Raw genomic sequence first — 23,803 nt, forward strand, 5'->3', positions numbered from 1 at the left:
CTTTTTGAATGGCAGAGAAGAGGGGAATGTCTGGTGTCCGTCATGTGCGTCCGAGAGATCTGGTCTCTACAGTACCGCACTAATCCCCTTGTCAAAGAGCGAGCTGAAAGCACTGGAAACGGCCTGCACTTTGGTGTGGGCTTTACAGATTGCCAAGATGTAGGAATCAATCAGATATCACTTTAACAAGAGGAAAGGGGCTTTTTGCACAGGTCTGAAGCCAAACAGAGGCATGGCCTGCGCTGGCATTGGCACTAGCTGTGATTTAAACATCTGATGTGATGCTCGCCTGCTGACATGGATACCAGGAAGCTACTATATACCACCGTAGTGCTTAACGTGATTTAAGTAGGGCATTTTACTGGATCAAAATCCTCACTGATGCTGGGAAAGTAGTACAATAAACCAACGAGGACTATAATACCCAAAGAAAGCTATCTGTATTCCGATTCACCATGGTTTGATAAAACAGGAAGAAGTGTACAGTACCTGTATGGACACGGTAGTGGGTCTCTAGCTGGTGTTTGAGGCTGAACTTCTTGCCGCAGCCGTTACATTCATAGGGTTTCTCTCCAGTGTGGATGCGCTTGTGTCCCTTCAGCGTGCTCTCGTCTCGGAAGCAGCTGCCGCAGAACTCACACTCAAACGGATGGTCACCTGCTGGACAGATGTTTCGGTCAGTATATGTAGTATATGCAAGTTAATGCTAATCGTAAGCAAGAAGATGAATGGATGGACTTGCACCAGACATACATTTTATATAATATGTGCACCTTATATTACCACTTAATTAAGGTGTCATTTTTGTACCTTTAATGACAGAAAATGACAATGTTGCAGTGTTGAGATACTCGAACAAACAGAACTGTGTTTATAACTGATCAACATAGTTAACAGATCTATAAATACAGTGTTTGTTGACTCCGACTTCATACACTGTTTTACACTGATACACATTGGAAAGCAGTCTTCCAATGAAGCATTTGCACCGAAACGACTAATTAAATGAAAAGTTGGTGTATCATTGCAAATCAAAATGTAAAAAGTATAGAAGAATGAGTTTTACAACCACAACACCTTTAATTTCAATAAACTAAACACAAAAAGGCTGTAAAATGAAAAGATTTAAAAAAAATGTCATAAAACAAAAGATAACAGGAGAAAAGTCCTATAAAGAAAAAAATGAGGCCAGAAGAACAACAATGATGGACAATAACCCAAGTGATATTTCTTTCTCACACAAAGCATTAAACAGCTGGCCTACAATATTATTTTAAATCAAGCCATTACAAGCTCTCAATACATCAATTATAAGTACAATATCATCAGTTGTTTGTTATAGGTCATTGTCATCTATATCTTCCTGTCTTCTTGCACTGTAATGGATATTCAGAGGTCAGTAATCAGTGATATGATATGCGGGGGTTTCTTTTTCTGCTCTCCGCACTAATTGCGTTTTTGCGTCTCACTATCAGCTAACCATATATCACCCTCTCTCCGTACAGATGCACGTCTCCGCCAGGCGTGTAATGTTCCTCACATTTAATGCATTTCACTTCTGTGCGGAGGGTTTAAGTCATTGTCTATGACCTATGCGTTTCATTATCTGGCTGTCCGAGCGGCACCGTGCCTGAGAATAAATTGCATTTCTCGTTATGTACTGTCATGCTCAGACTCTCGCCGCCTCCAGTTACCAGACAATGTCAATTTCCTCAGGCACGTTTTGTGGCGAGACGCAGCTAAACGCCTCACATTTACACGGCTGCTTGGGCTCCACCGCCTTCGCTTCACCAGTAATAGGAGAGAAGAAAAGTAGGGGAAGATGACACAAAACAGTAAAAAAAGAACCCAAACATTTCATAAATCAATGAAAGTGACAGTATTTATTTGTATGCATGAAGTTATGAGTCGCTATAAGAAATGTCCAGCTTCAAAATGCCTCCTCCACAGAAGAGATCACAATCCATCACGCTCCCCGACTGCTCTCCAGCACGCAACGAGAATAGCAATCGTGCAAAATTCACCTGACTTTAATTGTGCTTAAGCTGGCGCTTAAATCCAAGACATCTGTACTAGTTTCCAGAAAACTGGCCACGAGTTAAATCCGCAGGCTAGTTTCTACCCTCAGTTAAAGCATCTTTAATCTTTATTTGACAAAATAATTTGTGACAGCTCTCTCCTGATACCACAAGGCACACATTCATATCGTAATACTCGCCTGGTATTTTTTTAGGCTACCTGTTATGTAAATCCAGCATGTCGCTGCTATAAACGGAAGGAAATTTGCTTAAATTCTGTTTGCTGGCTTTGCTTTGTTTGGAATAAATTAAGCTTTGAGGCAGTAAAGATACAAGGTGATATATCAAGATGCTGTCACCGACTGCTTGTTCCTCAGTTCCTTTCTGTAAGTCTGGTGGCTGCGAGGCACAAAGAGGGCGGAAAAGACATTTGGGATGCTAGGGGGCTGCCACCTGCGTCCCTCTGCCCCAGGGGACTGCTGCGGTGGCGTACCTGGCCCGGGTCTGTGGGCACCGCCTGACGCCTGGCAGGGCAGAGGCTTATGTAAGGCAGGGGCCGAGTTCATTTAGCACTAAGCAGCGTAAATCAAGGATGCATCACTGCCAGGGTCTCAACTGGGCTGCGCCATCAAACACAGCTGCGAACACAAAACACCCGCCGCAGATGGAAAATGGGCTCCGAGTAAAACACAAGCACAGAACAACAACGGAATATTAACGAGGCACGGCCAGCAGTGTGTGGAATGGAGGGGGGAGTGAGGGGGCTGCCATGATTATCAGCCCTAATGGATGCCAGCGTTCACTCACACTGCACACGCCTGCAAAAGTACACAAGCAAGTGCATTCAAGAACAGAAATTCCTTTATAAAATCAGCGGAAATGCGTGTAATCATTCTCTGAAATCCTGTCAAAATTGGTTTGGCATCAGCATTTAGGAAGAGGTATGACTGAAATCAAATTTGAGCTTGGGCTTGAATTACTGAGTAATGACTGTGTGGGCCCATAATCACTCATTTAAGTAATTTCTGAGTGGGCACCACATACACAGAGAAAACAGGCATGCGTTAAGCAATTGCTCCACTGTTTCTACAAAGTAGTGATTAAAGTGTTCACACCTCAGAGAATACCTGAAAATACTTTGATTTCACTTACCGATATAACTGAAGTTATTTGATTTAACCTATACAAGCAAATGTTAAGGTTCTGTAAGATATATATATATACACACACAATGACTTAAGCAAATGACTTAAATGTATGTTAAACATCAATATGCAAATAAATTAGCTGACAATTCTTTGAGAAAGTCTATGATTGAAAGGCAAACACTTTTTTTTCATATAAACCACCTAGTGAGTCAAACACAGTAGTGATTGAAGTAAATCAATGTTATAATGGTGACTTTACATTAACATACACAAATTCAAGGAAAACGTTTCTGGTGTGGTGTTGATAAAAGGCTACTGGAGCACTATTGACAGGGTTGTGGGAGTACACAAGATAAAAAAAAAAAAAGGTTGGCGAACACGTCTCTCTGAATATCCAAGTGCTTATCACATCAGCGACTAAAAAACACACTGTGAATGAGATTAAGAAGATCAAAGCAGAATTAAACGCAAGCAATTAGTCGTCTTTTTTGTCCTCTTAAAAAAATATATATTTTCAGTGTTTTTTGCAAGTGCCAAAAGCAGTTTTTCCCCTTTCTGCTCCTTGACGAAAGCCCCCACATTACATTAAACTAGTGCTTGCTAGCGCTCATTGTAATTTAATACGTGCCTACAGAGAATTGGGTTCAAACTAGAGCAACGCTGCGTCACAACCCTTTCTCTCCCTCCACCGTGTCTGTGGCGAAGCAGACCGTTGACATGTATGCATGCAGGCGGGAGCGTCAGCTCCGATGTACGGTCCGGTGAGGACAAGCGAGTACAGTAAGCGCTCGGCTGCCTTGTACCATCAGCTGCCCAATAAAGGCCAGGCGGCCTATAAACAGGCAGGCTTTGCTCATCTCCCGCTTTCGCTTCAAATATTCATCCCTGCCGCCACCGAGTAAAGCAACTCTGACACGTTAGGCTGTTATTTAAGGTCAGAGACGATGGGGAGAAAAGGCTTTCTTGAGAAAATGGGATTCATTTCCAGCGTCTCATATTGGAAGACAGTAATGTATACTGTTCCCCGAGTCGTCGCATCTGCTCAGCCACGCATCTGGACCCATGGGGATGAAACCGCAGTATAGCAGGACTAGCCCGACTGGGGAGGGCGATATCTGTGCTGTCACAAACCATCACAGTGCTTTGGCCTTTCACTAAATGACATGTCACTTCAGCCTGCTATCTTCATTCCATTCAGAAGGTGAATGATGGGTAGGAAAAAAAGCCAATACAATGACTGTACCAGGATCCTGATTTAAACACCCTACAGGGTGAATCACATCTCAGCGTGTTTAAAATAATCTTTCAGCTTGATGGATGTGCATAAAACTTCAAAGCATCAAATTAGTATGTCAGACAAACTTAAGTAGTAAAGAGCTTATTGGGAGACCTGTATGTGAACGGAGATGGCGCTTGAGTGCGGTGTGGCTGGGAAATGTGCGGTTGCACTCGCTGCAGATGTAGCTGCGCACACCTGCATGGACCTCCATGTGCTGCTGCAGAGCCGTCTGCGTCTGGAAGCGCTTCCCACACAGCAAACAGAAGATGGCCATATCTGAACCTGAGAACAGAAAGAGCGAGATGTTAGCACGAGTGTACGATTTCATTTAGAGTATGTATGTAAAAGTCTCCCGAATGACTAAACATAGCCGCATTGGCTTTTGGAGCAGGACTGTTATTTGTCTGACATCTTATTGAAAAAAAATCATTATTTTTGCAATTTAGTTTGCCAATTACAGGTTCTTGTAAATCACGATCAGTGCAAAAACTGGACAATCAGGCTAAAAAAGACAATGATTCATTCAGAAAATACTCTCAGGTTCAGAGGATCAATATGAGAATCTAATTCAGTACTACAGGGTGAGATGAACCTATTATAATGTGCCACACGAGTTCAGCGGACAGATGAAGGAAATGACAAACAACTAGTGGTTAGATGGCTGGAATGAATATTAGCAAATCATTGAAATCTCAGGGACTCACATCTGGGTGTTTAAATAGATAAAGTGAGCAATTTTTTCCTTCTCTTTTGCTTTACTCTGATACAAAGACTCACACTTTTTTCAATTATCAAGCTCTAGAAAACTCTGGGGAAAGTAGGAGTGTTTTAAGCTCCGCTTTATTTCATGAGTCGATAACACATCTTTGGGGCAAAGCTGCCATTAATTTAAAAATCTATGAGGAGCCCCAGTCTCATGTTCATAAAGCTCGATCAATCAGCATTTGCTGGAGAAAAAACGAGAGTGATTGAGAGGATGAGAGGAGTTCGAGGCGAGCCAGAGAAACAACTATTCCTGTTCTTAAATCTCAGGCAGTGCTGCTGAATTGTTGCTTCTATGCAAATACTGACAAGCCTTCCTTCTGGCTTTCTCTGGGCCCTGCCATCTCCCTGCCTCCATCTTTAATGACTCTTTGCGTCTCTCGGTTTATCGATAAAAAAAGGAAGGAGGGGCATTGTTTATGGAAGGAAATCCCAACGAAGTTTGGGAATGTGAAATGCAAGTTTGCTTCAGGAAAGGTTCATTGCAAAACTAAAGGCTGTAAAGAAACTTAAAAAGCTCAATTTAAAGGGGCGGGTGTAGGGAGATGAAAGACAGGGTGACAGGGGGTAGGGAGGAAAGGCTCTGAGGAATGCGAGAGGTTAGGTGGACTCTGACCCAGGGAGCTCAAGAGTCTGGATGGGGTGGAGGGAAAGCCTAAGCCACTCCAGTGCTGCTCTGTGATTGCTCTTCAAATCCCACAGTATTGGTGATGACTGATAGATTTAATGACGATAATTTACCCACTTTTCATTTCAAGTATTCCCCTCACAGAAGAGCCCAATCAGGGACCATGCACTGTGTCTTTTTTTAATTGCTTAACATTTGGCCATATTCTGGATCAATTACATTACACTTAGCATACTTACAAAGAAAATATTTTCCAGACAGTATCTGAATAATTTCTAGCTTTGTTTTAAGGATTTTTTTAACAATAATAACACATCTTACAGTTCCTAATGCACAGTATTTCTCAGGTGGTAAGAACACTTCTACTGAGGAAAAAAACACTATTTTGGGAACAGGAGAAGGGCAGGGGGACAGCTGATAAAGCAGTAGCCATGAAGGGAAGTGCAGTGTCCATGTGATTGGTGTTAGCTGGAATTAAGTGTTCCTCGGTGTGAAGTAAAGAGTGTCACAAGTAAATGGCCTAGCTGGGAGAAACTCTTCTGTGAGGTACTGAAGGGTAAGGCAGAGAAAAAGAAGTAGAGAGAGAGAGAGAGAGAGAGAGAGAGAGAGAGAGAGAGAGAGAGAGAGAGAAGTGGCTAACCCACTCGCCTCTATTACAGTACAAAATTGAGTTGGACAAAGTGACACCTGGATAGAGGACTGGCTTTGGCTGCTGCTGCCTGTGTTTTGGCATAATTTCCCTCCACTCCTGTGTCTATTTATAAGGGCCTCTTGGCTCCATCGCAGTGTTAAGTTAATGGCCCTGAAGAAGCAGTGGCCATAACTTAGCGAGTGCGCCACACTGTTTAGGTATTAAGGGTGTTCCGCATGTGTTCATCACTGCAAACACTTTCAAACTCCAGGATGGTTGTGGCCACACCATCCCTGGCTCAGAAGACAACTTCTGGCAATACCAGAAATCCATGTCTAGCATAATATGCCACATAACGCCTAGATAATCACCTAGAGACCAGTGAATTCACTTGACAAGCAGTTGTATGCCCTGTGTTGACATGTTGCAATAGGAAGTCTTAGGAGGACATACAGCAAGTATCTGGTTACATTATAGCCATTAATAATTGGTTGTGTGGGAGGGACATTCTTATTCTAGGGATCATCTGATTGGACAAAAATCTGTGTGCAGGATTGAGCCATCAACATTTTTGAAATCCTCAAAATGAATTTTCCAAGAAGAGATAGACTGTACATTTTAAATGCTTAAACATGCTAGAAGATAATGCAGTACATTATGAATGCAATACTGTTTTTTACACAAACTGAACAGGGTTGTGATTAAAACTTAATGTGAGAGTTAGACGAGGTAACTGCATTTCCCACAGGGGCGATGCTTGAGCTGAGAAACCCCACATGGAGAGCGCGTGTTGTTCTAAGCTGGTGAGACCAAAGTCAATTAGCTTAAATTTCAATTCGCCAGTGCTGATGGAATACAAACTCCTGCTGTTCTGTCAGTCACCACTGCCGTGAGGTGTGATGTCACCTGTTGCTCAGCGAAGAGCTAGGAAATATAACACACCTGTCCTAAAGCTCCCCTTGGAATGTGTTACCTAGATGAGTATGCAGTATACCGGATGTTAGTGTTTGAGCTAATGTATCTGATCTGATGTGTCACTAAAGTAAAATGTCAATTTTTATTCCACTTAATAAAATAGTGGCAAATCAAATTAAACCACGATCTGTGATTGTGTTTAACGAATCAGTCTGTTTGAACAAATCAGTTGAGGGATCGATTGAAATGACTCATGTAATCATATTTTAGTTCATCAAATGAATCAATGTGTTTGAATCAGTTGAGTTTATATTTCAAGGGCTCATTCAAAGACAGTCACATATTGCTCATGTTTAAATCAGTGTTTTGAACAAATCAGTTTAATTAAAATTACAAAGACCCGCTTGTTTCATTCCTGAATAAAATCTGTTTTTTCTATTAATTGTTTGAATAAATGATTCAGTCACTTACTCACTTGACGCTACCTACTGGTGTAATGCTGTAACTTAAGGAATAAGTCACCAGAAAAAATCACTAACATACAGTAATATTTCAAATAATATTTATACATCATGTAGTAAATATAGGCCTATGTGTTTAACCACACCAACAATCACGATCCTCAAGTTTGGGAGGGGAGCGAGGGCTCATCGGGACAGCTGTTTGGGCTAGGTGGGGGCAGGGCTACCCGGGTGCTCCGGGGCAGAGGGGGCCTTGGCAGCCCTACTGAGCCTGGGGACAATGGGTGCTAGCAGGGGCTCAGGAGGGCGAGACAATATGGTCAAACTGGTTCCAAAACTACCAACCAACACGGGGGGTGTGCTTAGCCTCAAAATAAAGCCCAAATATTTAGTCCCACAATTAGTATAATGTGCAAAACACAGAACTTTGACTCAGTGTGATACTGGGCCATCAAGAGAAATTTACTAATTCCTACTGTGCTCGCAAGCAAGCATATCTGTGTATAGCACGACATACTGAGAACATTAGTCACGAGAACCCCTTCTAGCGGTGTAATGATTTTCATGGGGACTGCATCTTAATTATATTGTGATGGATAAATGTAAGTATTATAGGAGTGCATTACCAAAGGGCTCTAGGTCTGAAGGGTAAAGCCACATCTAAAGGCTTTCTGACCCATTCATTTCCACGGTAATGTGATGCTGAATGAAATCCAAACAACAAGGGGGCTTGCACTCCGAGCGATTGGAGAGAAATGGTTCTCCCTCGCCTGGCTTCATATCTCCCCTGTGTTTTTCCTCCCCGAATTAGATTTTTAGTCAGGACGAGAGAGACAGATAGATAAAGAGATGTTACATGAGTGTTTATTATGACAGAATGCTACAGGCTGCTGGGAAGTCAACAGGTACAAGCTGTTCCGGCAGCCGTGTGTGCGTGTGATGAGATATGTCTGGCCAGGGTATTCACTCGCTCGCTCTCTAGCTCACTTCGGCTGACACCTAATGAGCCCAGACTACAGGAGGATTGCACATCCATGTAATCCGGGAGAGTGGCTGGGCATAATGTGGCATTAGAGGAGCCCAAGGCTTTCGGAGGGGGCTGCTGAGAGAGGGAGGGAGGGAGGGCAGCGACTGACAGCTTTGGTCTGGAATATAGAGCGTGTGACAGCACAGAGCACTGCCTTAATGCATTCAAAATGCCTCTGTGCCTCTGACAGGAAAAGCAAAGAAAAGAGCTTCAATGAATTGTTTATTGATCTAACAGGAGGAGAGATGGTGAGACGGGAGACAGCGAGAGAGGGGGAGAAACAAAATAACATTATGTGTGTTACTATCAAAGTGTCATTGGTCTCCGAAGGTCTGCCTTAGAAATACATGACACCCGACAGGGGGACGTGTGAAATACGCTATTTGATTTAACAAGTTTTCATCTCAAGTGGTGGCTTTTTAAAACGAGAATTACAATGGCAGACTGCATTTAAAAGCCTTAAACTGTCGCTTGGAAGGGAAAGAATGAGGACGACGCAACCTGCGTTAAACCGTTGAAAAGATTGCTTCTCATTCTGGGGCTGGTACCTTTCCAGAGTTTGCACCAATAATAGTTACAGATAATTCACTTTCGTGTCAGGCGGCTGCGGTGAGATGCAGCGTTCTCAGATAGATTAATGCCACCAGATGTCATTGTAGAAGCCATATTAATTACCACAAGATAATGTCATGGATCCATATGGTTTCTCCAGTGTCCATTTAGACAGAGAAAATGTCTTCATCACTCACAAACCCACATGGAAGAAATTGGCCCTATTGACTTTGACAGGTGTAGGAGGCAGATTCTTCATAATTAAGTAAGCTTTCAACACTAGCTCGACGTGACTGCAAAGAGGATTCGGTAAAAGGAGCATGGTTCTACAGCACCGATTCACTCCTGACGATTACAGGAAAGTTCAAAGTTTAAGTAATCCTCAATTACTTTGAATCATCCTTAAGTTTTAAACGATTTTTCATCATGGTTACTATAAGATACTTAAAATGAACGTAAGGGCTGCCATGATAACAGGTTTTCATTACATGATTATTGTGGCCAAAAGAAATCACAATAACTACATTACTTACAACGTGCATAGCCTATAGTCAAGTCACCTTTAATTATATAGCACTTTAAACAATGCAGACTGTCAAAACAGCTTTACATTGTTAAACAGAAGTAACATACGCTGATAATGCAGGAGTACAATATAAATCATGACCTGTGTCTGCTCGCTGTTTCAATCATCCTACTGCCGTGATGGATAAAGTGATAAGAGATCATAAACACTGTAACGCCAGGAGGGTAAGTGGGGGGGGGGCACCCCTGTGTTAGGTCTACAAAAGACACGGTGTCCCTTTAAGAGAGCAGAATTTACAGTGCACGACTGGCCCTTGCCTTGGATGAGGATCGTTTACAAAGCAGAGGACCGTGCTTGCTTTTCCCCAATCCCACAAATCCGATTTAATCAGACAACCCTTGCAGTGCGGCTCCCAGTAAGAAAAAGGATAATTAGCAAACAGGCAGCCTCTTCTCTGCTTCATTGGCATTCGCACGGGGTGAGTGTCGCATTTAAAATGCAGTCTGATGAAGTCTACAAAATCAAACCATTTGTTACTCCTATTGAGGAGGCTTCAGGCCACTGGCAATTAAATTGGAATTAGTGCAGGGAATGAGATACGGACGATTCATACCAAGGAGGCGAGAGTGTCTGGAGGATGTCTGGAGCTCTCTCAAGTTTACAGTGCTGATGAGTCCCATAATAACTAAAGCTCATCTGCTCTCCAAAGCAGACGACGTGCATGCAGAAATCTGGATTTGTTCTACTCGAGCGTGATCTCGTGTTCACTGTGCACATAAATCTTATTTGATTCTCTTTAGTGTCCATGCTGTCATAGTGCAAGTGATGAAATCAGAGGTGTTTGTTCAGACAGTGTAGTCAATATCTGCTATATCCACACGGGTTGCCATAGTAATGACTTAAGCATCAGCAGGACGCCGACAGAAGAGAGTAGCTGTCAAACAGGACTGAAGACTGGAAATCATGCCTCTGCTTATGTCCATCATGACATCTCTCTGGGATGCTCAACTCATCAAGGCATCTGACAGGATAAGCATTACTGTATTTACACATTCATGCATATGTCATGTCCGAAACCGCTCACTCATTCATCCATTTACCATCTGAACTAGAAAACCACTCAGCTTTGTGTGATGTTACATGCAATACACATTTGTGAATTCAACTACTATGTGACTGAAACATTCGAATTTCAAACCACATAAACATTTATAAATGTGTTTTTGTAGTTCAGACTACAAATATATTTCTCATGACCTTAAAAAATGTAAAATGTAAATGCTTAAATGCCTGAAATTAGTTTTACAGACAAAAATAAATTGTGAATATGTAAGTAAGAATGTTTCTCTGAAAATATATTAATGTATTAATAAAATACTGTACATTATATAATAACATGATCAATACATAAAATAAATGTTAACTAAAAAAAACATACGCAGACAAATAAGCTATATATTTATACACACACACACACACACACATATATATAACATATAACAGTACACAAATATACATAATGTTATGTTTGAGTCAGATGTCAGATGCATCAAAAAATAAAAACATTTTGCTGGCTGGCTAAACAAAGCTTTTGACTTGGGGGCTCTTACATTTATTTTTTAAATGCACACAAGTGTTTCTCTTACACATGCATTCATTAAACACAGCTGCTCATTTTAAATATAACAATCGATATGGAACAGTCATCACATCAATGTGCAAGCGAAGCGACAGTTGTACGCAGCTTTAGTAATGCATGTAATTTACTCATTGCAGGCTACATCTGACAATACATTTTACTGACATGAGCATCAGCGGCGAGTTCAATTTTATGTGTGTATATGAGCTAATGTCTCTACATCTGTTGTTTTGTATGAAGGACAGCCGCGGCTTTGCCGTGTGCATGTGCGAGTTATTTTGAATGAATAAAAGGGGGAGAGAGATGCCATTTACTTTCCACAGTTGATTGGGCACAATGGAGATGAGGTTACCAGTGGGAGCTTCTGTGTGTATGTGTGTGTGTGTGTGTTGGCGAGGCTTGCAGAGATGGGAGATAAATGAACTGCAAATGAGAAGGAACAGCTCCTGCAGTACAGCTGGCTTGCGAATTGCTTGCTTGGCCGTGGCAACCGGGCGAACGGTTGCCAAGGGTGTCAGTTCATTGTCCCTCATACGCCACATGTGAGTGCCGGACAGGATTGTGATATTGTGCTATGGCCAGTAGGGGTCACTCTGTGCTACTAACCCATCACGGTTGCCTGCACTCAAAACTGTGCGCTCATATGACTACATCTGAATAATCTTTACACATCTACAAATTCATCTAATGCATAAGATGCAGGATAAATATTTCTAGCACAAAACCATTGAATTTTAATGACACTCTCAGTGCTTGGCAACTAATTTGTACTCGGGATATTAGATGCATGCAAATGATGAATGCACTGAACAAGGCTTGATGTTTACATGTTCCACATTTGAAAATCAGGCTGTGTGGTGTTATTCTGTGTGAGTGAGTAAAGAACAAAGAAATATAGAGTTTATACGTGCATGCATGTGTGTGAGCTTTTCCCCTCTGGGCATATGCAGAAACGTTCTCTATGCAAAGCCATTACTGGGAAACACATCGGGAGGATGAAAATAAATTATACTGTTCCACCAAATGACAAACTGCCACTATAAAGGAGATCTGTAGCGGGAAGGTAATTCGAGGGTCGTGTTTGCTCATTCCTTTTTTAAAATGGTAAAATGTTTGTTTATTGTTGTGGATTCCCTTTGATGCCTATCTATTTTTGCTCATAATGGAATGCCTGCTAATCTTTTAAGAAGGTTTAACACGATTTAATCAATGTCAATGCTAAGACGAATTACTAATCTGTTCAACATATCAGATACACAAGCTTATTTGAATCTGCATGTATGAATAGAATATAGAATATTTGGTAATTGCTAAAAGTAGCTTTGGGTGATCGATAAAAGTGGTCTATTAAATGTGATATAGCGCTGGAATTCTTCATAACCGCTGTGTTTTGCACAGCCTCAAACCTGGCTGGTTGTGAAATAGCCCAGGTTTTCAGTGACACGTGTTGAACGTGGTCCAGTGCAGTGGCCGCAGTAAGCCACAGGTGATGGATTTACAGCAAGCAGCGGTCATCTGCCGGGTGTCTGACCGCGAGCGTGATGATAAACGGACTCTTACACTATTTCTACCAGGGTGCCGTACTGTCCTGCAGCTCGGCAGTACCAGCCCCTGTCATCCTGTCTGCAAATCTTCCTGCCTCCTACCGTCTCACACCCTCCAGTGATCAAAGAGATGACAATAATAAAGAGCAGTTTGACACTTTCTGTGCACCTTTCGGTGTTCAAGTGTCAAGTGTATCGTACAAAATCCAAAAGCCTGGACTCATTTGACTGAACTTATGTCTCTGATGATCTTAAAAACTTTTCTTCTAAAGTCTTATGCGTAAATGCTTGAAGTTAGATTTGCACAACAGTATAAATTGTATATAAACTACACTGTTCGAAAGGTTGGAGATTTTTTTCTTCAGAAATTTATATTTATTATTACATATTATTGGAAACTGTAATATACTAATATTGAGAAGTTTGGGGTAAGGTTTAAATAATACTAGTGTTATTTACAGCATGGGCATATTAAATTGGTATTAAAAAGTCACTATAAAGAGGTTAATAATATTACAAAAGATTTCTAAACTTTCTATTCATCAAAGAATCATGAACATATGTATCATGGTAAATTATTACGCAGCACAATAATAATATAATAAGAAAAAAAATGTTTTCTGACCATCAAATCAGAATATTAGAATGATTTCTGCAGGACCATGTGACACTGAAGACTGGGGTAATGGCTGCTGAAAATGTAGCTTTGCCATCAGATAAATAAATATTTAAAAAATATATTACAACTAAAAACAGATATTTTCAATTGTAATAATTAGTGTTGTCAACGTTAACGCGTTAACGCATGCGATTAATTTTTGTCTGGTTTAACGTGTCAAAATATTTAACGCAATTAACGCAGCATCCGTATTTTCTGCCATCCGTTGGCTAGCTTTACATCATATGATCACGCTCTTATTCATTTTAATGCTTTTAAACATTTCAAGCGCGGCAAGACAAAAGAGAATGCGCTGTCTGTGAATGCCCTTATGTGAAACATACACGCGTAGGCTACACACACACACACACACACACACACACACAATGCATAGACAGGGCGCCAGAATCCAGTTCTCTTAAGCGCTTGAACTAACAATAAACATCCCAAAGTGCCAGTTTTGTCGATTATCCTCATAAGAGCAATCTTAAATGATTTATATAAAGTCTAAAATGAACAAAAAGAGTTGTGAGAGAATGAGGCGAGATCCATAGACAGTATTTAAACTGTGAGATCCGCGTGTCTGTCTGCTCTTAAAGGGACAGCAGCCAATAAAGCTTCCTGTCAGTAAAGTTAAAGAACAAAGGGAACAGAGAAAATGACTCGCTGCTCTTGACTAAATAACTTTTGTAGCTTTAATAAGGATTAACTATTTAATTTATAGTTTATGCAGTGCAGACTGCATATTACTTTGATAACTTTATTACATTTCTGTATATTTCCTAACTGTTAAGACAGGAAGGGCAGGAGTAAACATGACATTTATTATGGGTTTATGTTAGCATTGTTTTAAGTTTACTTAAATTAAAAACTGTTATATTTTTGAAGCCTAATAATAAATGTAAAAAAAAAAAAAAAAAAAAAAAAAAAAAAAATCAGTAGCTGTATTAATATCAGTAATACTGGCCTTAATTCATAAAAAGATGTCATTTAAACAAGTATTTAAATTTAACTGTGAAATTATTACATTAAAAATATATTAAAAACGTACAAAAACATTTATTTTTTTATTGCGATTAATTGCGATTAATCACAGAAAAAATGTGTGATTAATCTAGTTAAAGTTTTTAATCGATTGACAGCACTAGTAATAATATTTTGCAAGATTACTGTTTTTAGATCAAATAAATGATGAGCCTGAGATTTTTCAAAATCTTATCGATCCCCCTAATATATATATATATATATATATATATATATATATATATATATATATATATATATATATATATATATATATATATATATATATACATATATATATATACACACACACACACACACACACACACAAACACATGTAAATACACTCACAAATGCATCCAAAACTTTGCCTAGTAGCATATAAGAATAAATACAACGGTCCAAAAAAAAAAAAAAAAAAAAAAAAAAAAAAAAGAACCTTTGATGAAGTATCTTTTTTTCCCTTAAACGCTGATATGAAAACCAGAAAGTGGGAAAAATAAAAGGCAAGTGACTTTCTTCACTACATGATAATCTGACAGGAAGTCAAGCCTAGCAATCTACTGAGCTCCCTCTCTCGCTGTGATTTATTCCCAGTGACCATCTGGACAGTGGACAAACAATGTGGCAAGAGCTGTGAATGACCAGCCACATTAGTCATAGGCTTTTACCTCGACCCCTTGCATCCCTAATCTTTACACTTTTTTTCTTTTACTGTGGTCAAATGACCAGAGCCCCTTTTCTCACTGGCTGCTGACATGGTCTTTCCCACTGGACAAAAGGGCTCGAGCTGTTGCACCCCCACCACCCTTCACTGTTACCACCCCACCGCTGCCTCTATCTCCAACCCAACTGACAGGAACGGGAGTTTGTTTTGTTTTCTGAGACGACAGGAATGAGAATGGAACTCTAAAGCCGCGCAGCTACAAAAACATTACGAGAGGGCCGGTGGTCCACGATCCGCTTGTGAATAAAAGAAGAGGGAAAAAAAAGAAGTGCCAGTGTTAAACAGATTTAAATACTTTTGGAAAAGCATGGCCAAATAACATATATAGATAAAGGTATTAAGAATAATAGGACTGGCATGCCTCTTTCCAGCTTAATGTAGGCTTTTGTGTAGCTCTTAGAGGAAATGAGTGCCGGTGAACAAGCCTGTTGCCCCGCAAAATCACCTTCCTGATGATGCGCATAAGTTTGCTTTGTTGGGCTCCTTTACGGGATTGCATGCTTTAAATTCAGCATTAAGAATGAATGCTTAGCAAACCGACAGTGAAGGCTCTCTCTGTCATAGGGAGACCCAAATGAGAAAATGGAAGACAATCAACATGCTCCATAAATTGGAGGCCAGTGGCGTTTTAGTGCAACAGTGTCTTCTCCAGCTCTCGGCACCGTAAACAAAACAACACAATGAAACGTAAAATGATGTTGTGACTAAACGTCTCAAGATCGCTGGGGAAAACAAGTGTATCAAGGACACGTAGCGCTCACTGAGAGTGTAAGCATTTCAGTTATAGGAGGAACTTGAATACTGTACCATAGTTTTTTATCTGTTTGCAAAAATATGTACTGATAGTTTAATAGAAACAGGTGCTAAAGCCTTTATTCCCAAATTAGATTTGTTGTTCTTTTATCAAGTCAGTGCAAATAAGAATAATAAAAAAAAGGTGCAGGAAAGAGAAATTCAGAGTTGCTTTCCTGCCCATCTCAATTAGGACCAGGTTATTTTCCTAATGATCACTGGAACATGTTTTTTTCAGAACAGCCTGACGCTGACCTTGAGGACAAACAGTAAACCGCAAAGTCTTTGTGAAGAAAGAAAAGAGTTTATTTATAGATCAGCTGAGCGTCGATCAAGCAGCATCAGCGCTTGGGGAGGAAAAAAAGAGGGGCCTCGGGGAAACGCTTTTGAAGCAGCTAATATAGAGGTCTGTCTCGATCACTTCAACCCCCTTTTTAATTCCATTAGAAAGTCAATTGATTTGGCTGTGCAGCCTCAGAGCGTGGCAGGCGCGCGCTATACACTCCCAGGTAAAAATCCTTGGTGAAAACGGAGGGTTTCAAAAAACAGCAATAAACTAAAAGATGTTTTCATTGTGAGAGCGCATTAGAGGATGCATTAGACAGATGCTTAAAGGGTCCATGGGAATAGAGTCAGGGGCTTTGTGTGCTTAAATGGCAAAAATAAATAAATAAAAATAAATAAAGGAAGATAAGGACACATTATCAGTTGGAAAAACTCAAGCCTACCAAATTTTCAAAAAGGCCTCATCGCCCCATGATGATTTCGTGGCGTGTTTAATTTAGATAGAGTCTAATTAATTTACATCTGATACTGGAGGAGATGCTTTCATCAGCCTGTCATTTATCCTGTGTTAACACCTGTTAATTCACTATCTCTTCAGCAATGAGCTTTTAAAAAGGAAAGAAGGCTCTGCATGCCCAAACACATTCGCAAAACACACAAGCAACATCTTTCACAGATGTGAGGAACTATTCTGATGGATAGATTCACCAAATACGGGTCACTCCCAATGAGATCCAGGCTGACCTCCAGTCCTGCCGCCTGATTATCATCAAAGCATTTGTCATGGGACAGAAGTGCAGAGAGCCGTCAAATGAGATCTTAAGGTGATATCTTATTATTCCAACCACATACAAGCAAACCAGCATCCCTCCGCTGCAGCAAAAACCAAGCTTCCTGGCATCTCACTTGCTTCTAAACAAGACGTATAGTTATATGCAGTCTCTCCTTTTCAATCAAAGAAAAGTCTAGCTCTATATTTGTCTTTTACATTCGATTTCTTTTATGTGAAGGATATGCTTTGGAATCATATTAACAGGCCGTCAGGTACTAGAACAGCGATATTTTCAAAGAGCACGTGGTCACAAATGTCATTCTGTGAATTCACAATGTGCTGCATCCATGTGTCACGGCCGACCTGAGAATGAATCAGTGAACGAGGAGAGAGAGAAAGAGAGAGAGAGAGAAAGATGAGAGATATAGAGAGAAACAGCAAGAGTGACAAAATCAAATCAAATCACTGGCACCGCACAACATATATAGTGCGCACCTTTATCTGTCATATTTCAAGTTGTTGACTTGGTTTCAATTATATTCGCTTTGTTTGGAACCATGTGGGAAAAATATCAAAGGATATGTTTCACAACCAACAGACGGAACGTAGGATTGGCACGAAGTATCTGAAAGACCTTTCTATGTAGCTGAAGAGCACTTTTACTGACATGCTGTATTGAAATAAAGTAATAACTTTTTGCTGGTCTTCATATATTAAAGACAGATTTTCAAATGCACAAATATTGAAATTTTGTGGATGAGATCCGAGAAGAAAAATGAGTGAATGATGAAGAAGAAGGTAAGAACAGGTTAAGAGAGGTTTGAGTATGCTGTCAAGCGCACTACCCGTGAGAAGTCCAGCAGGGGGAGCTCCACCTGTCCTCATAGGCAGTGGCCACACAAGCTTCGAGTTAAGATGTAGCCAGACCTCAAATGACCTCTGAGTGTATGGATAACATAGGAGCCTTGTGCTATTCTACACATGAAAACCGCTCATTAAATGGAGAGTTTCTCACTCGTTTCACATTAATTTATCCTTTACATTCAATCAGATGCTGGAACATAGCTTCCCTTCTAAAATATGAAGAAAACAGAGTATAATATTAAGCCAATATTGGTTTAATAAGAGCAGAGCATCTTTTATATAAACTAAAACCAAAGAGTAGATTAAATAAAAACACATCAGCTAGACTTTTTTTTTTCACTCTCAATGTTTGTAGCGTGGTGCCTTCCCTCCGCCTGCCACAAATCAGACACGCGCTTTGGGAGTCTCTGGCCTCTCTCAGGGCCATATATCTCATAGACCTTGAGCCCAGCAAATTACAGCAAACACAGGATAAGACTCTTGTTTCTAAAACCAGACCGGCCTGTATGCCACACATTCTTCTGAGGGGTAAGTCCGAGTCCCTGGTGCTCTCAGACATACTGGCATATTCACATCACACACACACACACACCTAAACATCTCAGAAGGAACGCCACCTCCTGCGAGAGAAGCTAGAAACGGCATCTGTATGAGGAATGCGCGCCACAATCTGTTTGTTACGACAGAGAGACATTGCAAACAAGACCTTGCACTTAGGGTGCGACTCTTGAGGGTCTCAGGTGAATGTTTATCAGCAGTGAAATCCCTAACTGAGCTTACTGGGTGAGAAGATATTGCATTTCTGAGGAGAGAGAGCGAGAAGACTTTCTTCTTTTCCCTCCAAACGAGGGCACTGGCCTTTCACCTCGCCGAGAGACCCTCCCTGAGGTTAAAGTGTAATCCAGGGCGTATGACCACAAAGACCTGAGCCTAAAGGCCAAGGACTGGCACATTTTCTAAATTACATTGTTCTTTTGAGCACTGACTGACCACAGGGTGTCCAACGGCAGCTTTCTCCCTGCATTTTTCATTTCAAGTTTTATAGTTAGGTGTAAAGCAAACTAGATTTGGGATGCTAGAGATAGATTGAAAAATTTGAAATAAGGTCTCCTTAAACCATGTTAAATCTGGTGCTGATGAGGAATTAAACAAGATTTACTATTTTACTTTTTTACATTTACTTATCAGAGCATAATTTCTAATCTAGCTTCCTGTTGCTGCCAGCTCTGAATATAAGCACACTTATCTGAAGGTATCTATTAAAATGCTTTTAACGCCACTACTTCTTCAGTCCAGAATTGAGATCCATTAAATTTTCTGTCTGAGTGATTTAAAGGAAACTGCCGTGTGAATTTTCGGACAGAGACTTTTAAAGAAAGCCATATGGGGAAAGAAACGGGGCAAAAGAAGAGTCTCGTTTAATTGACATTCCCCTCCCCCATTTTCCCAGGATAGAGAAGGGAGAAAAAGGTTTTGTGTGTCTCACTGTACAAAAGGAAGCAGATTTGCGGATGAGATGACCTTGTGACCCCTGGAGCCGTTGAAAGGTTCTCAATGGCATAAACCTCACGTAATCAATCACATTCTGGGGCTGTGGTCAGCACCGGGCCGCACAGGCAGCCCTCTGAGCCGGACTGTAAACAGACACCCACTCCTACAGGGAGATGGGGGGATGAAAGACCCTAACGACATTCCTTTATTCTTCTCTTTGTGTGTGTGTGTGTGTAAAAAGCCCAAGTAAACAGAAACTTCCAAACATCTTATTATATCAGCAGGACACCTAAAAAAATGAATGAAGAGCATTCTTCCACCCGCAGATGTGAATAAAGGAAAAATCCATTCATTTTCAACACAAACGCACCAAACTTGCTCAAGGCTGCATCTGAACCTGATGCTGCTCTTGGTCCCATGTCTTAAGAAGGACTGGGACCGCCGCACACCCAACCTTTATGACTGAGCAATCAATGGTTGAGTATTTTCAGTGATATCTTATCTAGCCGAGCATTTCATTTCTTCTGCTTTGTGTGACTTGTGAGCGAGTGACCAGGTGTCATCCATCAAAACAATCCTAGTCTCTGGAAACCTGCTATTAACTGATAAGATAAGGGCAAGCCTAAAGTATAGTAAAGTATAAATCTGATTGTCTTTTCATAAAGAAAATTGTAAAGAAAAAATGCAAAGAAAATAATTTAATAAAAAATATTTAGTATTGTATAATACATTACATACGTAAAAATACATTACTAGAAATAAAAAAACTGGGGTAGAGCCAGTGAAAATGTTTGGAGGGTTAAAAAAACTACTGGTAGCAGAAAAAAAGCCTTACCGTTGAGCAGTTATGTGAATATTTATATGCCATTCAAGATAAATATGTCTTAAAAAAAAAAATGACATTAAGGAATGGAGCTTTCAACCTATAGAGAAAACATAAAAATGTGAATATACACCTTTTATAACTGCAGAGATACGAAGGTCTCTAGCCATGTTTATGAAGGCATTCATTTATGGAGGCATTTATATCTGGCTCAGAAATGAAGATGAAGAGCAAAAGCTGTTATGGAATCATTCACTCTCTGCTCCATCAATGGCACAGGCACAGGTAGTGAGAACCAGCTCACCGGTTAAATTGGCCAGTGTGAAGACTGTGTCACCAGGCAACAAGACCTGATCGCTCCTTTGTTTGGGGTGAAAGGTTGGAAATGTTCACACTAATCTCAGAGTTCACAATTAAGTAACAGAAGAGTGTCTTCCACCTCCCTTCACTCCACAATCTCATCTTAGGCCAGTGAACAAACACCACAAAATCCTCCATCGCTAATGGAAAAGTATTTGCACTGTAAATTAAAGGGAACACTTTTTTATGCTTTGTACAGATCACTTTTGGGATGTCTGCAAACAGCTCAAATCTAATTACAGAGTTTGGGGGGTTGGATTTACTCGAAAAGCTGAAGGAACAAAAGAAGACTGGCCCATTGTGGAGTTGCTCTGTTGCGTCTCCAGTGAATCCTTGTCTATTCAGGCCACTCGTGGGACGGGGGTTAATTCATTACAGAGATACTTCAAGGTGGGAAACTTAATCACAAATGGTCTGTGTGTGTACATTTTTTTGTTTTATCACAGCAGCAGATTTTCCTGTACCTCAGTTTTTTTCCACCTCCTTTTCATATCTTACCTCTCCCTCAGCATTTAATTACCTATGGTTATTAGCACTGAGATACAACACAATCAGAACCGAAGCGGATAATGCTTGTTTAACACAGGATGAGTCTTATTGTAGTGGGCAGCGGCGTCCTTTCTCGAGCGAGTTTGGCAAACAAGTTCGGGAGATTCCTGCTGGCTTCTATACAGCATGTGAATCGGCAGGCCTACATGAGTCTGTAATCTCCCCACAAAACTTTTATTTTCTTTTGGACATGGGCTGCGGTCTCTCCTCACAATGTGCATCAAAGCCTCTCTCCAGTCGTGATTCTTCCCTAACGCCGTGCCAGAAGGATTTAGACATCACTATTTGCTGTCAAATCTCTGCTGAGAAACAATGCACGCTGTGGCCATCACGCAGAGATGCTACAAAACCCCGTTTCCCCCTACTGAACCTACTAAGCTGGGACGGTGCAGCCCGTCGACTGCGGTGGGTCTTCGTCAAAGTTTCTAAGCGGACCGCTTACATGGACTCCGCACCGAGTCATTTGATAAAAGTGGAGCTCATTGTGGGAATTTATACATCGCCTTATGGCTAAACATTCTTGCCAACAGATGATTACTTTTGGGTGTTGGCCGCACTTCTTCACATGTTATCTATCAGCCAACTGAGCATCTCACCCACTGGAAAACTCATTTAGATCCTATCTAGGGAAAAAATTAGTTGTGAAAAAGAAGAGAGAGGCCAGGCCATTTTGCGCTTGATTTAATTTGGTCACTGATACAGAGTCCAAGCACTTGTGCCCTCTGTATTTGGGGAAAGGAGAGGGAAAAAAAGAACCAAATAAAAAGCTTGTGTTCAATAGACCTGGTGTAAGGACACACACACGCACCACTTCAAAGGATTTAAGCGTCAAACAGGGTCTAAGCCGCTGCCTCTGCTGGACCGGCAAAATCCCACATAACACATTCAGATAATCATTTTCAGTCTTTTCGTTTAAATCTTACAGCCCTCTGAATAGAGCTTGAAAAGCTAAATTGACATGTGGGTCAAATGATTTTGGGTTTAAAGTCTGCTCCGCATCACCTGTTATTCACCCTGCAAGCTCATAACAGAATGAGCAGAGCTGCATGTGGAACAACCATTTTTATGAAGCAGGAAAGGGAAAACAGTTATAAGGATATCATATGCTCATTGGAAGCTGCTCCTCAAGGAAACTGTAATTATGATGTAATTTAAGTTACAAATTAGTGATTTTTTTATCTTTATGTCTCTTACCACTCTCGTGCTGTCACTAAAAATAGTGGGAAATCAAGTTAGTTCGTACATCATTCAGACATGTCTCAAATGCAGCAATAATAGCAAGTGTCCGGCCAACCTGCAATGAGGATAATGAAGGCCTACAGTAACCAAGCTGGGTGCAGGCGGTCAGTGGGGCTCGGACAGATGGGTCCTCTGCTTGAGAGTGGGACAGCTTGCTCAGTAATGGATGTAGAATGAGATATGGGGATAGAGTCTGGCACAGCTAATAGTCATTTAATCAGCTGCAGCTGACCGGCACATGGACACCATTTCTGATGCCATGCTGTCTTAGAGCGATCCAACCCCATCAGCCTTCACCTACAAACACTGCCACAATACAAGCGAAGAGCTCTTTGTCCTGTGCATAAACAAATAGCACTGAAAAACAGCTCTCTGCCCTTGAGAGTATTTCTTGTTAGTGCCCTGTTCTGAAGGTGACTTTCAGGGACAACATGCAACTATGGTTGGACCATATTGGTGTTTAAAAAATTAAAATAAAATGGTGCCATTTAAAAGAAATGTAGAAATTATAAATTATATAAGTTATGTTTACATAGTTATAAGAGTATTATAAATTGATATTTCTATAATTATAAATACTATATTTTTATCTATAAATTACTTTATATACACGGGCAGTCAAAATGTTGAAATTTGTTTTTTTTTTAAGAAAAAAAAAAAGTAATATTACATTTCAAAATACAATTCAAATAGAAAACAGTTATTTTAAATTGTACTAATATTTTGCAATTCTAACTATTTTTGTTCAAATTCTTTATTATTTTTTTATTATTACAAACACTGACATTATGATAATGGCGTCAGTCACACTTTGTTTTAAGGTCCAATTCTCGCTATTAACAAACCATTAACTATGACTCTTGCCTCAAACTTCTAGTTTGCTATTTATTAATAGTAAGGTAGTTGGTAAGTTTAGGTATTGGCTATGATTAGGGATGTAGAATCATGCAGAGAGGGTCATGCAGAATATGTGATTTATAAGTAATAAACAGCCAATATATTAATAATAGGCATGCTAATAAGCAACTAGTTCATAGTGAGAATTGGTCCCTATACTAAAGTGTTACCATACATTATTTTGTGTTCCACA

General features: G+C 40.4%; 1 protein-coding gene across 2 annotated transcripts in view; it reads right to left on the minus strand.

Annotated features, from left to right (window-relative positions):
- LOC132130852 (zinc finger and BTB domain-containing protein 16-A-like) overlaps positions 1-23,803 on the minus strand; it is a 112,565-nt gene that overhangs the window by 6,277 nt on the left and 82,485 nt on the right. Inside the window, exons 5-6 of one of the 2 annotated variants that reach the window (XM_059542695.1) lie at positions 4,557-4,727; positions 490-657 (exon numbers count right to left, since the gene is read on the minus strand). In XM_059542695.1, the coding sequence (XP_059398678.1) occupies positions 490-657; positions 4,557-4,727 (339 nt within the window). Of the gene's footprint in view, positions 1-489; positions 661-4,556; positions 4,728-23,803 lie in introns of both variants that reach the window. The other variant, XM_059542694.1, reaches the window with a different exon arrangement.

This window comes from Carassius carassius, chromosome 47 (assembly GCF_963082965.1).
Source record: "Carassius carassius chromosome 47, fCarCar2.1, whole genome shotgun sequence".
In the NCBI taxonomy this organism is placed as follows: domain Eukaryota; kingdom Metazoa; phylum Chordata; class Actinopteri; order Cypriniformes; family Cyprinidae; genus Carassius; species Carassius carassius.